This window comes from Brachycentrus maculatus, unplaced genomic scaffold (genome assembly GCF_059751285.1).
Source record: "Brachycentrus maculatus isolate JH-2025_06_01 unplaced genomic scaffold, ASM5975128v1 h1tg000018l, whole genome shotgun sequence".
NCBI lineage: Eukaryota > Metazoa > Arthropoda > Insecta > Trichoptera > Brachycentridae > Brachycentrus > Brachycentrus maculatus.
In genome coordinates, this window is record NW_028280772.1 from 1,775,505 (window position 1) to 1,791,817 (window position 16,313).

Consider the following 16,313-nt stretch of genomic DNA (forward strand, 5'->3'; position numbering starts at 1 on the left):
TTTGAAAATGATGCGGAATGCATCGAAACACGTGTCACAGTAGATTTTAAGAAATAGTGGTATTTACTAAGTCAAACATTAATTAAAAATTGATAGATTTTACCACAAAGTGTCTGCCGAATCAATTCATGAAATTAAAAATAAATAATTATCCGAAAAATGTATTTTGTTGTTAACATTTTTTTGTATTTAAGTGAATAAAAATAATAAATCTATTACGTGTACGGTAAGGTTAGTCCAGTAAAAGAGTCGTGTTTTGTGCAAATTCAGACAAGTCCATCTGCTGTTTTTAAATCATATAATGTGAAATAAAATAAAGGGATTAGCCACAAAATTAAAAGTTCATAAGACAAATCGTTATTTTTTGCTCACGAACTAACATAATTATAATTATTCACACCCCGACCCGGGAATTTATCATTGACTTTCTTATTTGAGCAATAAAAAATAAAAATCAAACTTCAACAAATCAATTAACTTGCGTTCCCTAATTCATTATTAACCTTCTTATTATTAACTATATGGGTTTAGTTAATATTAAGTAATAAAATTTCAGGACATTTTATTATACAATAGGGATTAATAAAAAACTGGAATAATGATACAAAATTATATAGGCAAGGATATAAAGAAGTTAAACATTACATGAACATTTATTATCAACTAACATATTTAACCAATTAAATAAAATAGCCTTCAAGAAATCAATAAAATTAAATAAACTTTAACAAATCAATAAACTATATATATTTAAATTAATTAGTTAATAGGTAGTAATAAAAATTCTGGACATTTATTATACAATAAGCGTTGACTCTGGCCGATATCTGTACCCGACGGATTCTCCAGTTCTTTGGACACGTTGCACGTGGAAACGAGGATAGCCTGGAACGACTAGTTGCGATCGGTAGCCTGGAGGGAAAGAGAGGGAGAGGAAGATCCCCACACGATGGACCGATCAAATTAAGGCAGCAGCAGGCACCTCAGTGGTTAAAGCGCTACGTGCAGCGCAGTCAAGGGATAACTGGAGAAGAGTCATTGCTTCTGCAAGGGTCACAACCCTCAGCAATGAGGATTAAGACGGAGAAGAAGCGTTCAATCTTCGAAAGCATCGGTCTTCCTCTCCAGTCTTCTGGCTTCATAGAAAGCCTGCAGCAGGCGGCCAGCCGGCTTCTTGACCCGATAGAAATGATGTTCTGAAATAATGAAAGTAAATTAATTAGGAATAGCATCCGGATCGCATAATTTCTTGTTTGATTTACCATTCGAATGTTGATAACTAATTTTGGTGTACCTACCTTACCGTATGAACAATTTCTATTTGATTCTACTTTTAGATATTATATCGAGATTCAAACTCTGATTGTTTGAATTTAGAAATGGAACTAAGCGATTTTTACTAGTCAACTGTGCACTTTACACTTAATGCGGTCTCGACAATCTTTATTACCTCTTGTGAAAATGCACATCAGCCTCGGGTCAGCCCAAGCGTACAGCGCCTCCTGAAAAAATATCACCACTTGGTGACGCTCGGAGGGCCGCCTTCCCAGCACCGCAGGCTTGAGCTCCAGGGGCAGTAAGTAGGCTGGCCACCACCTGTAGAACGGCATGGCATACCACACGATGCTTCCGAACGGTATCAGGCAGCCTTCGCTGCATTGCCGACAGGGTACGTCTGCAAACATTTGTCTCTGTCAACTTTGTCAATTCATAACTCTGTAGAATTTAAGAATCTGCGACTGTGAATAGAAAAATACGGTTCCATGACGACCGCGCAAAACACAAATACTCACTTTACAACTGTCCGCATTTCAAGTGTTCGGCAATGAAACTCAAATGCCAATTACGAACAAACAAATTTACTATCAACATTTCTGTCATATACTGAATCGAATACTCCCGACAAAAACAATTCAAGTTAAAAGTGATCATGAAATCTTGAAAAGAGTGTTAATATAAAGCCCTGTTGTATGTTCCTACTTCTAATTTTCTGTTTTTTTTCAATTATTCAACTTTTAATCTGAATCAAATTTCTGCAGATGCCTCTATAGTAATATATTTAAGTATTAATAAGTAATATTTTTGACATTTAACTGAGATCTCAACCTTTCCGATTTAAGCGCTAGCCAAGCTCACAATCGAGTAAATGTTTTTTAATAATTTCCAATAGATACCGCTAAATTGTAAAGTGTTTAAAAATAAAATTAACTTAAATAAATAATAATAATCTCAACCCGAGCATCTTCAGAAACAAAATTTTTCGAGTGTATGGACAAAAAATTTCTAGAATTTAAAAAGGATGAAGAAAAATTGATCAAAAAAATTAGTAACGAAATGAAAAAATTCCAAAAAAATGAGTTGACCCAAATGAGAAAATCAATTGAATTCTTCTCAAAAAATATCGATGACTGATACAAGCGAGAAATAAAAATGGAATGAATCCAAACTGAAAGAGACCCAAAAAGAAGTTAGAGATCTAAAAACTATGCTAAATAAAATGGAACAAAAGTCACTAGAAACGACAATAGAAATTCGAGGATTATCAAAAGTAAAAAAAAATAAAACTCCAAATCTGCGGTCAAGTTATTACTGAATAAACTTGATTGCAGCGATATTACGAGTGACAATAATTTTATAAACATCTATTCAAACCCCGCCATGAAAACTGTAACTGTGAAATTCAACACAAAGGAGGCGAAAGAAAGTGTGATGACTCAAAAAAAATTAAGGGGAATTTTTCTCCAAAAGATATAAACATTTCTGCATCCTTGGAAAAGATATATACTAGTGAAAAATTAACGACCACCAACAAGCACCCTCTTTGGTTAGCAAAAACCACCAAACCCCTTGCTTATAAATATGTCTGGACAAAGAATGGGAATGTCCGGATGAGGAAAACTTCAGACTCGCCCATTCTAAATATTAAGCACCAACAAACATTAACTGATTCATTAAAATATGAAACGTGGAATTCTGTGTTTTTACATAACGATCCTAACCTTTCTCTCAACATTTTTTTACAAAATATTTACTTATAACACATTTGAGAACAGTAGCCAACTTATACTTGGATATCCCGTGAACTAATAATTAATAACCCAGACACAGGCTACGCCTTTGTGGGATCTTCTTTTGTACTATATTTTTTTTTTTTATATCGTTCAATGCAAAAGAATTTAAAACAATTAAAAAATCAAAACTGTTTTAACAAAGCAAGTATCGGCTGCGTCGTATTTTTATTTTATTTTTTTAATTCTGGTCATAAACAAAGTATAACATCTTTAAATATTATGCGATGTGCCAATTTTACGCAAAAGAGGATGATTTATTGAATTACTTCCCTCGTGTGAACGGGATCCAAACATACAAACAACACACAAGTGTAGAAAGAGATCACTCGAGCCCTGGGATGCTCGGTCTTCCACCTTCTTTCATGTAAAAAAAAGTAGATGTTTCATCTCAAGTTCAGAAACCATAATAATGTTATATTTACCAACTGTATAAGGGCAGTCCTCGTGGTAGGATCCAGAACAGTCCGGACACGCAATTAAGTTTCCCCGCTGTCCGCACTCTAGGCACCAGGGTATGTTTCTTTTGTTGCGTCGTTCCTTCTATAACAGAAAATTTAACAAAATCCAGAATATTTTATTAAAATTAAACACTCTAATGAGTTTTATTTATATATACGACTACTCAAATTCTTGTAAACTCGGGTCAAATTCTCGGAAACTCAAAATCAAAAGTAAACATACTAGATAGAAGCGGTATTTATGAAATTTCTTGCGGTGACTGCGATGAAAAATATGCCGACTAAACTGCGAGCCAGACTCGCGCAAAGGCACTCATTTTTCATAGCTCCAAAACGGTTTGATTCATTCCACAAAGAATATACTCATATTTGTATGTAGCACATACTTATTGTTGACTGTTTTAATTTTCCTTTTTCGTTTTCTGTTCAAATCAAATTTTCGTAGTTTATATTAGCACTTTTAATTTATTAATATTTTTGATAGCCATAGTATTCTTTCAGTAGGTACCCTTTATTATAACCTAAAATAAAATGTATACCCTTTGTGGGATCTCTTTTTGTATTAACATCATCAAATCATCATGAAAACCTTATCTGTACCCCAATGGTGCATAGGGAACTGCATCATATAAAGTTGTTATCTTGATCGATAACACGTGAAGGAAAGGTGGTCAGCCCTCCGCTTCAGGTACCAGTCCAGGGTAATATTGAATAAATATTAGAGAGAAAAAAATCACTTATATTTTTTGGCCCCCCCCCCTGGGAATCGAACCCGGGACCTCCAGAATGGTAACCGAGCGTGCTGACCATTACACTACGTAGGCGGACATAATATTTTTGGAATTGTAATTATATTATATTGTAAATGGAAGAAAAAAAATATATATGTATATATATATATATATATATATATATATATATATATATATATATATATATATATATATATATATATATATATATATATATATTTATATAAAAACGCCTGCCTCCCAAGTCCGTACACCAGAAAGATGTTCGTAAGAGACGTCATCTTGACATTATTTTGCCATTTACTCTTTATGAACTGATGATTTACGCATCAAATTACTTTTTGTATGTATATTGTAAAATAAATATTGACAATACTTCGTTGCGATTTTATCAACAAAATAATGAAAAATCCATCACCTACCTTCGTTATTGCCGCCCCCTCATATTTCGTCTTTACCACTAGCTGCTCTTCGGGCAGGCTGAGGGTGAAGTTTCTTGCCAGTATTTCTTTCGTCTTTTCGAATAAGTCAGTAAATAACTGACATCGATCATTGCACGAGTCGCCCTCTACATGGTTCAGGTTCACGCAGTTGACCATTTTAACTTAAACAAAACAAAGTAGAATTATCTGTCATGAAAACAGTTTTACAACTTGTTCTCATTCGGTAAAGAACGGGCATATTATAAAACGAACTGTGCACCGATTCCTTACTTATAATACCATACTTAAATCGCAGTTTACAGAATTATATTACAAATTATAATTACCTTTCGTTTGCAAACCAAAATACTGCTGCTTCAGCGCTCGCGATCAAACCAAAGACTAAATCATTTATCTATGTAAATGATCTATTTTTCCAAAGACTATATACATTTATCCATATCAATTTTTTTTCCGGGGCTGTCAGATTGAATTCTTCTTTTTGAAGATCCTAAGAATCCGATAGAATTAATATATACAAACAGACGAAAACAAATACCTACCTTTTTAAAATTAAATGTATTATTTTTTTCGTAAAATATTTAATTCCGGTGAAATCAATGGACACATTTTGAACAAAAAATTTTCGTAACGTATATTAGGTTTTTTAAAGAAAATAGTGGATTTTTGTGCCGGGCACATTAAATCCTCGATTTGGTCCCGTTTTTCAATATTCGATCAATTTAAATTTATAGCCATAGTATTGTAGAGAAAAATAAACATGTTTTAGGTCAAACCCTTAAAAGATTGTTCTAGTTTTCGCGAACAGGTGTTCCTTAGGACCCTAGAAGTCTTGCCTCGAAAGTTACAATTCCTCGGGAGTCCGCTAACCCTCCCCAGTCTGCCTCCTTAATGTGTCACCCATCGTGTTTTCTTTTTTAATTTCCACAAAAACAATTATATCTAACAAAAAGGTGCGAGACAAAAGTTATTTCACTTTGATGGTCAACTTTACTTTACTTTCACAAAGAGGTTTTGATAAACGTGTAACTACATTACTTACTTACATTGCTTATAAAAGTAATAGAAAGCATGTCTATCTGTACCTCTAGGATTAAGAAATGTTTGATAGGGTTGTTTTAATAGCTTAGGTTTGCTTGGCATTCCTCCATAGACTTTTTCGTAGGTTCAAAGGGTGAGTACAGAGCGCGGGAGGTTGGCCAGTCGGTGCGGGTAGTTTCCTAATAGGGCCCGGGTCCCCAGTAGGGTTACTAACTTTCCTGCCGCTGTCACTTTGGCTATTAGAACATGGTGCTGGATTGTACACACTGATTTACATGCCCCCTAAAGGTGAGGACTGACCGGAGTCATTTCGTCGAAACGTAACACGTTACGGTGTGACATACTTATCAAATATTTCCCTTCTCTTTACACAATTTGGCTATTTTATTGACTACTCGATTTAACTATCCAGAATAAATATTTTAGTACTGAGAATCTAAGACACTCATACTTAAGGACTGCTGTTTATTGGTAAGTCTGTACTAAATCATGATCCGACGGTGCAATTTGGCCTGTAAACTGTCATTCTGCACGCTGCTTCCTTTGCTGGTGAAGGGCCGACGAAGATTTCCTTCTGTATGGGCGCTCTCATAACCTTTAAGTGTTTGTTAATACAAATACATGGTATCAAATCTGACATCGCTTAGCCGTTGTTTTCACATGCCCTATGGCAAATTGTTTTACGTCTGCAGCTCATTTGCTATTTACATTGTGAAAATAAATCGGTACCATTTTTAAATACACTTTTTTTGATTAGGAGTGAAAATATTAGTACCTACGTACTACTGGTACTACTACTATTAGGAGATTTTGACATACTCCAGGCAGAGAAGACGTAATGTCACTCCCGTAAGTCCTGAAATAAACTCCATCTAATCCATATATGCCCTCCGGTAACGCAGCCTTTTTAATTGGCTAGATTTTTAGGTTCTGATTGATCTCAAGTTGATGCCAAGTCTTCATTGACCGTTCATTCTGCTCTCGCGTTCACATTTTCCAAATATATGTATGTAATTCCTCAATCATTCTCTCACTAGCACACTAGCACACTAGCACACGTCTATACCAGCTTAAGCTATTTCAATTATATCTAGTTCAGCCTTTATTGTTTTCTTACATCTTCATTTTTAATTGTCATTCAACGACTTCCCGCACATTTGTCTGAGAGGGCGCTTTTCACTCTGCTTTCATTCTTCTTTTGCTAATTCCACGTTTCGCTTCCATACACGAGTGTCGGTACTAGTACTCCATTGTGAACCGCCAGTTTGGCTTTAGAGGTCATATTTTTATTTGCAATCACTTCATTCAACACATCATTTATTCTATTCACTGCATTCACCCTTTTCTCAATACTTTTATCCGCTTTTCTGTCCCTCGAGAACATGCTTCCATGGTATAAAATTTCTTGCACTCGTTTCAGGCATCGGAATGTACTTTTTTCTTAACACACTAAGGAAGGGTGTTCGCTGGCGACGGGAATTGATAAGTATGCACATTAAGACCTCAACAAAGAGATTGATACACATAATATTCATGTCAAAACATTAATTCCTTCCATATGTTATTCCTTCATATCTGACTTTGAAATGCGTAGAATGTTAAAATACCCTTCCCATCCTTAGTGTATTAATTGACTTTTGAACAAAAAATGTTGAGGTTTTAAACTTTTTTCACATTAAATTTTGGCCGATATTCAATTTATTTAAATATAATATTCAGCAATAAATATCTTTTACGCTGTATTAATAGTTTTGTTTAATATTTTGTTCAATAAACAAAACAAAACTTATTAATTAATATATATTTGTCTACATCCGTGATGTAGTGGTCAGCGCGCTTAGCTACCGTACTGGAGGTTCCGGGTTCGATCTGGGGGGGGGGGGGGTCAAATAAATATAAGTGATTTCTTTACTCTAATATTTATTCAGTATTACCCTGTACTGTTACCTGAAGCTAAGGGTTGATCACCTTCGAGATAACGCTGCGTTTGTATGATGCAGTACCCTATGCAACATCGGGTGCGGATAAGGATTTGAAAAAGAACATGCAGATAGTAATAAGGGCACACTGTTTAAAGTAGAATTAAAAATGAAACATGTTTATAACCCAACTTTGTATTGTTTGAATCTTATTGGGAGGTATTACATAAACCCAAGAGGTTGGCGTGAATGACAACAGAGTGAACATATAAGTTGGCATACAAATATTCAACAGGCAAAATACATAAAACTAGAAGATAAGACAAAACGTGGTCTAGAGAGGCAAAGGAATTGCCATCCATATATATTTTGATGTGGGTATAAAGGTGAAAATAAAATAGTTTCCTACAGCTGATAAAGTGTTGATGCAATGAGAACCATTGGCGCTGATTTGTTAAAGAGAGAAATGCACATCTAATATCACTAAATATAGTTTTTTAAAGAAAAATCAATGGAGCTAAAACTGTAAATGAAGAGATTATTTGAATCGTTATGGGTAACTATTTTTAGAATTTCCATTCAACGGTTACAATTTGCAACATGGGTTCATTTCATAATATTAATATCCAATTTGTTGTGTTAGGGGACCATATGTAATATAGAGTGGAAACTTACTTAACTAACCATCTTGCCGCTTTCAAGATACATTCCAATAATACAAAATCAACAATCTTTTTCAACAACCATAATTTTGGATTTGACAACATTCGTTGGTGAAAAAACACTTACCTTGCACACGTTTGTCTTCTTTGCTATCAACAAGATGAACAGCATCGACAGCGTACAAAAGGCAACACACAGTCAAATTGTTCATTCTAGTTCCAACGTTTAAACCTTTCAGTTCTTCTATGCGATTATTTGTGCATATATCAAACAGCCGAGGCGGACATTACACACCTCGTGAGATGTTAAACCAGGATGAAAGCAGACATCATCGTTTAAACTTACTCAAGTAACTGATTTCATTTTGCCGATAGTAATTGGTATAACTAGGCTTTACAATGGTTTCGTATGCATAGAATGAATCTGCAGGTTTCAGAAGATCTTTGGGTTATCCTCAATATGATTACCGTGTTTTATTTCAAATCGAGTGTGCTGCCATAAACTTATTTTGTAATATATGGGATTAATTATCAACGTATTGTTCTTGTGCTGTGCAATTTCAACTGATAATTATATTAGTTTATTCCCATTATGCTGCGACATATCGTCGCTCTCAAGTTCTTGCTGGTACATAGTCCTGACAGCGTAAGGATCTATAAAGAAAAACAATGTTTTATAAAGAAATATGTTACTTCCTGTACATTCAAATAGTATCGATCAAACTTTATGGAGCCTCGACTCGTATGTGTATCGTGCATACAAGTACTAGTACATAATGACAGGTAGAACAGTAAATTGTTTACTAAATTAAGAGTAAACTTTTTTATACCGATGAAAATGGTGACATTGTCATCGTTGGTGTAGTACGAACTTGAATCATATGAATAGCAAATAAGATACCCTATCTCTCTTCATGGGACTTGCCAAGATCGCAAAAGCTTGGCGGTTAAACTTCGCTTCTGTGTTAAGATATGACCCCTTACATTAATAAATTAATATGAAAAATCAGGTAGCATTCTTATTGAAATGTATTATGTAGAGAAATAAGGGATATATTATATGAAGGTTTAAACTTTAGATATTTTTATAAAACGAAAAACGTGCGTTCGCATACCTTCATCAAATTTCCGTCATCTAACGTTTTATGACATCATATGGTTTATAGAGCTGTAATAGTAGTAGTGTGGATTGTTTGTTTACCACTACACTACCTATTTGTGTTATAAGCTACTACTTGTGTTATACAAATATGAAGGGAGGTTGGACCGTAGACATCATCAAATAGAGCCGCCAATAATTTAGCAATATTAAAACCGTTCCATCGTTCCTGTGACGTCATTCATTGCCAACTTACGAAAATAACGTTTTTCGAAGGCGGATTTTCCAAAAGAAAACGATGAATGAACAAATTGATTATATTGGCTGTTTTAAACACTTCACGAGTCTAATACAATCCTTTGTACAGAATGTAGCGGCGATTGCGGTATGTAAAAAAAGAGAAAAGCGGGGAAAAGGAGAGGTAGAAATGTCGAGAAAAATACTACAGGAAGCAACAGAAAGAAAACCAAAAAGATACGAAAGAATAAACCTTCTGATGAGGACATGTCTGATGATGACCCAACTCTAGTTTTTACTGACAAAGAAGATAGTGGACAGTGATCCAATTTTGTTTTTTTGAGAATCCAAATTACTTAATGTATACCAATGATAAACAAAAGTCCGAGTCGATACTGTTATTATGAATGATTACTAGTAGTTACTGTTAAAAATGCTATTACTGATTATTGTGATCTCATATCGTCCCCGTATCATCCGACGTAATTAGGAGCCCAAAATATATTGTAACAATTGCTACTTTTTTGTCAAAACTGTTTTTGTAAAAATAGTAACTATTTAAATGAATAAAGGAATGTTCGACCTAAACTTTGACGTTTTATTTATTATTTTTTGTTTATATTTTACAAAATAGGGACGTCATTTGGCGACTTTACGTAGCAGCTGGCACGAGCCGAGAATAGCCAAACTGTTGCAGGTGCAGGCGACACAAGATTAGCCATCTCTTATTGCCTTCAGTACAGGCTTCTGGTTCCAGCAAAATGGCTTATATTTTTGACTTGAAGGTTTAAAAATGTAACTCTTACCATTTATTAGTAGTTTGGTACACATATGGCATTTTGTATGGAATTTAGCAGGCAGCTTTATTAATGTGAACTTGAGCTACATGAAAGCGCTACAATCGTCTTTACACAGATCTTTATGATTATTATCTCTTTACTCTTCCGTCAGACTGTCATCTTAGTTAGTCTGTGCTGTCATCGACGAGTTTTATGCATATTATATGAGTTATTATTGAAAAAATGAAGATTTGAATAAGTTTTCTTACGTATTCATACGTCATAATGAGTTCGGAAACGGCCGAATCAATTTATAATGGAAAGGTGAGCGCTTTAAATTTTATTTAAAAAAAAGACATGATACTATGTACTGCCGATTTAAAAATATCGCAAACTGTTAATTTACATAAAAGGAAGTTTAATCGGACAGTTTACAAAACGCGTTGGATTGCCGGTTGCTCTCATCTTGTTGGTATTGCGTGCTTTTTCTAACGATAAATATTATATTTGAACAAAAAAGAACTTTTCTAATGGTAAATATTATGTTTGAACAAAAAAAGAATCTAATTGACTTATTAACTGAGATAGCTGATAATCCTCGGCAATGGGAAGGCGATACAAATTTGTCGGTGGAATCGTTTTATAATTGTTTGAAATATTTTAATTTAAATTTGTCTTAGAAAGTATTTTACGTAATATTTGAAAAAACCGTTAGCAAAAATCGCAAATCGACGTGGGTTACCGCAGCAATAAGATAAAAGAATTTCATAACTGGTCGAGTACTGATTTTCAATCGCAATTAGATAAAATATTATATCGTTGCATCGCAAAACAATTCTGCCCCTCGCTTGAGACGAAATGTTTAGTGGAAAAATCAACTTCATTTTTATGAATTGCTCAACAACAAGCTCTACGAAAGATATAAACTGAATTTTCCAAATGACCAATTTCAATCTTCGGAACAATCATTCAAAAATCAATCAACATGCCTGTACTCTTCTTGCGAATGGATGGATTTTAATGTATTTCAGCTTTGAGATTTTATTTTTTTTTTGCGTTAATATTTTTTTAAATCCCATCTTCTTTCCACAAAATTGATGCAAATAGCCGAACCCGTAAAAAATAGAACTAAGATATTGATTACGTTTATTCCAACACATTTTCCAATTTTATGCTTTAAACGCAAAGCTACATGTATACTTTACACGAATGAAACTCTAATTTTGACGTAAATTTGTGTACAAGTGAAGAAATTTTGGACTTTCTAGGTTCATAAGTATCTATTAATTGTTCCTAGAAGTGATAATACCGTGACTCAAACCTAGGTTTAATTATTTTGAGCTAAGTGCTGAATGGGAATTTTTGTACTTAATTAGTCATTCTATGCATGACATTATATTGGCGATGGCACTTATCGGTGGTGGTTGATATCTGAGAAACATTTGGTGGACATTTTCTTTATTTCAAGGTGATGGCTATACCTCAGAAAAGTTACATTTGTGCATATTTTTACAATACATTGTTTATCTGTATAATAGTTTCTGCGTGCTCACTGTACTCACTGTACTCACTGCACTGGGAATGGTATGAAGTGAAGAAATTATAGGTATAAGTACAGTGTATTCTTGTAATTATAGGTATATAATGTATCTGACAACGAGGAGGAGCAATGGAATCAACCAATCTCAACTGCTGCCACCGAGGACATCCTGCTCAAACGGAGAGAGATTGGGGAGCTCTCTTGCCCGTTGTTTCCGGCAGGTGTTGAAGAAGAGGAAGAAACAGACAAACTCGGAAAGGTTTGTCAAGAAGCCAGCAGCCAATTTGACCCTGCAAGCCTCGGTGGACTCGTCTAAATCAGAGTGCGACTAAGAAATAAATAAAAATTTAAGTTCACAAAGAACTTGCTCGTGGAACGAATTTTCGATGGAATTTTAGACAAATTCAAAAATTTTGCAATTACAGCGGCCGATTATGGTCCAGTATTCGTCGAGTCGCAATATAATTTCCTCTTAATGAAGGTAACTTTTTTTTCTTAAAACACCGGTTTTGCATGATGTACGAATGTGGAAGGGGTGAAAAATGCGCGCAAAGACAGAGTGGTGTGGCGTTCTTCTCTCTCTGCCCACGGCTAGTCGGTTAGTTTGTCATAGACGTTCAAATGAGGTTTAATCCGTCGGAACCTCAACCGAGTGCAATTCTACCGCGAACGACCAAGATGTCAAATCCAAACGGCTAGCGCGTTATCTTTCTTCTTCTTCTTAATGAGCCCTCTGACCTCCACTGCTGGATATAGGCCTCTTCCCCTTCTTTCCTCCGGTCGGTTGCTGCTTGCAGCCAGTTTTTACCCCCCACCATCTCTTTTGGGGTCTTGCTCATTTGTTCTCCCGAGGTCTCCATCGTAGAATTATTGGGAAGCGTGGATCTTTCCGCGGATCGCAGTGTGCACTCGAGCTTCTCCGCATTCTCTATAGTCTCTAGTGCATATGCATATGTGTTCACTGGCAGTATGCAGGATTCGTACACTTTCCTTTTTAGACAAGTCGGAATCTCCTTATTTTGCAGAATCTGTTTGAGTTTTCCGAAAGCCGCCCTACTCGGCCCTATTCTTCTCGACAGCTCCGCCGTTTGGTTCTTCTTGCCCAGTTTTATCTTTTGTCCAAGATATATGTACTCGTCTACTATTTGTAGGATTTCATTATTGACAGAGATGATCTGGTATTCGGAAGTTCGTATTTAATTATTATTTATTCTAGAGGCCTCGTGCGATTCTTAATTTATCATTAGGCTTAGTTAATCGATGCTTTCATTTATAGCTAATATATCATCAGCTGTCAAGCAGTCGAGGTGATTCAGATATGTGCCATCTATCTTCAGCCCCTCGCTATCCCAGTTGAGGGTTATAAATACATCTTCCAGGGCTAAAGTGAATAGCTTTGGCGAAATTGTGTCGCATGGTCGCACACCTTTTTGTATATTTATTTTTTTAAATTTTAGTGTTTTCATCAATTAAAACAGTCATAGTTGCATTATCAAATATACAATTTATTGATTGCATACATATCTAGAGTCTATTCTTGCATTTTGGAGTGCCTCGACGATTGCCCACTTTTCAACTGAATCAAACGCTCTTTGCTAACAAGAAAAGCTATTCACTTGTTGTTTTCTGTAATAGCATTTGTTTAATAATACTTTTATGGTTTCCCTCAGCTTAAGCATATCACTTGTTAAAAGATCTTCACTTGAAGCTTTGTCATGTTTCATTTGTTTTAGAGCAATTTTCTATTTCGTTTATTTCAACTTTTGGCAAATCTTTTGTTCTGTATGTATTTTTTGTTTTCCGACTTTCATATTTTTATTACTTCCCATCGTTCCTTTCATGAGCTCTCTATTATATCTTCTAATGCCTTTTCTTATCTCATTCCTGATAATTTAGTTCAAGAGTCTATACTGTTTTGAATCCCTATCGAGAGTTTTGCGTTCTTCGAGTAACTGGAGAGTGTCATTTGATATTAAAGTCACCGGTTATAATAACTAGCTTTGCTTTTTCAGATTTCTCCACTTCTTCATCTTCAGAGGCACTTGTAGGAGAATATGCTTGGATGATTTGTATAGTAAATATTCCATTTAGTTTAATTAAGACATATGCTATTCATTTTTTTTAGCGCGTTTAGCGAGTTATGCCAAGTCATAATTTTAATTCAGTGGTTGCCATAATCAGCAAGCGACCGGCTGCGCGAGGGGCCAGACGTGTCTCCGCACACACGAAATTTTTTTTAGAATACATATTGGAGTTTGTTTTTTTGTGGATATTTATTGAAAAATGAGAAAAAAATTTTAAGCCTCCACTCGTTTACCAGTGATTTTGGTTAAATGTTACGTGGATTTAAAGAAAATTAAGTTGCGGGCCGTCTTAATCGATTTCTCAGTAATGAATTTATACCCTTTTCTGTTTTTTACTTTTAAAAAAATATTTAATATTTATTTTAATTTAATTTTTTTTTAATAAGACTTAATTTCTAATCACTTATCTATGGCAGGTCTCTCCAGTACGCCATTACTACGATAAATTTCCTACTGCACGGTTGACTATTTCAAAGTTATTACTAACATGGACCCCAAGGATGTTCAAGTATTGTAAATGGTTTTTTTTAAATATTTTATAGTCTTTCACTGGCTGAATTAAGTTTTTTTTATTAAGTAATGCGGTTTTGTTCGAAATATTCCATCTCAATGACATTGTCAAAAATGCATATTTTCTAAATCGATTATCGATGTTCGATCCTCGTAGATAGATGGATCATTCATTGTAAATGCTTTTTTATTCTCTTTCACTGTCTGAATTACGTTTTTTTTTTTAAATGCCTTTTTTTTCGAAATATTTCATATGAATGACATTTTGATGTTATTGTCACAACTTTATAGATTCTTTATGGATTCTTTTTAAAATGCACTTTATCCAACTTTATAATAGCCACAGATATGAAATACTATATTCTAATAAGAATAATAGTTTACTTTAATGAATTACGTTTTTTTTTAAATGCGTTTTTTTTCGAAATATTTCATATGAATGACATTTTGATGTTATTGTCACAACTTTATAGATTTTTTATGGATTCTTTTTCAAATGCACTTTATCTAACTTTATAATAGCCACAGATATGAAATACTATATTCTAATAAGAATAATATAATATGTCTCGCGTTTTGTCACATTTTCGTGTCATTTATAACCCTGACCATTTTGTTTTCCTAATGATGTATTTATTTGCTCATTCCTTTTTTGTAACTTATTCGTAACCACCGGTGCATAAATCGCACATCTGAATTGATGCAGTATCATCTTGGTCGTTATGTAATTACAATGAGTTTATGTAATCATGTTTTAACAATCAAGGTTCATAGTAAAAATAATTCTGACACTAAATTGATAATATTAATTTGAACAAAGCCACTGGTTTTTTTACAAATTATTTTTAAAATGTTTACTCGAGTTAATTGTACGCTTGCATATTTTGACATCTCTACGTAGATGAAGCTGGTATATGTGATGATATTGATTTGTAGATTTGATTTAATTTATGTATTGAATGTTAAATCTGATTTTTTGAGTCTACTAAGTTGTATTTTACTGTTAAAAGGTCAATTTTTGTGACAGTTGTTCCGCCTAGTTATGGCATATTCAAACGAATGTGAAGATTAAACGGACTGACGGTCCATATATAGCTATACACTTCTGGGTACTCGGGTAACAGTTTTAACATGTGCAGCAATCATTTACGGGAGGGAGACGACTATAGTTAACGGGGCATGTAGCTACGTATACTTGTATTCATTTTCAGGGAAAGGAACAATTCATAGACACGGTATTGTGAGACCATTTATGTTTTTTTATAGCTTATGACAAATGTTGATGATACTATGATACTATAGTGTCATTTGACTCCAATGCGTGACTCGAGTGTTCAACGGGTAATGGGACATGTAGGTTCATATGTATAATTAATTCTATTTATTTCCTGGGAAGGGAAGAATCTATTGACGATGATGGCAATTGTGAGAGAATGAATGTTTTAAAGCTAAAGACTTTGTTGGTAATATTATAAAAGGTTATTTTTAGTTGATTCCAATATGTGACTGAAGTATTATCAAGGATTTATACAAACACAGATGTGTGTATTATTATTAACTATTTTTAAGAATTTGCATATGCAGATGTAAATGTGGTTAAAAATTCTTTTTTTCTCAATTATGCATCATGAAAGCTTTTACATAAAGGGAAATGATGTACAATGACAGTATTATATAACAGTGGTGAAGATATTAGGCTGATTGGTTCATTAATAATT

At 34.2% G+C, this 16,313-nt stretch overlaps 1 protein-coding gene across 1 annotated transcript; it reads right to left on the minus strand.

The window, feature by feature from the left end:
* Window positions 1–1,095: 1,095 nt before the first annotated feature.
* Window positions 1,096–5,712, minus strand: LOC148313160 (nuclear receptor binding SET domain protein-like). The gene is made up of 5 exons (XM_088267513.1): window positions 5,051–5,712; window positions 4,704–4,885; window positions 3,494–3,611; window positions 1,451–1,675; window positions 1,096–1,196 (listed from the first exon to the last, which is right to left on the minus strand). Exons 2-5 carry the CDS (start codon window positions 4,878–4,880, stop codon window positions 1,096–1,098), a joined length of 621 nt encoding a protein of 206 aa, XP_088123639.1. The 5' UTR covers window positions 4,881–4,885; window positions 5,051–5,712.
* Window positions 5,713–16,313: the final 10,601 nt, after the last annotated feature.

Bases quoted from the DNA above. Each gene is read 5' to 3' on its own strand.
- LOC148313160 (XM_088267513.1), bottom strand. From the start codon at position 4,880: ATGGTCAACTGCGTGAACCTGAACCATGTAGAGGGCGACTCGTGCAAT. The intron at 3,612-4,703 runs GTAGGTGATGGA...TTTCTGTTATAG, and splicing joins AGGGGGCGGCAATAACGAAG to AAGGAACGACGCAACAAAAG. The intron at 1,676-3,493 runs GTAAATATAACA...AAATGTTTGCAG, and splicing joins GGACTGCCCTTATACAGTTG to ACGTACCCTGTCGGCAATGC.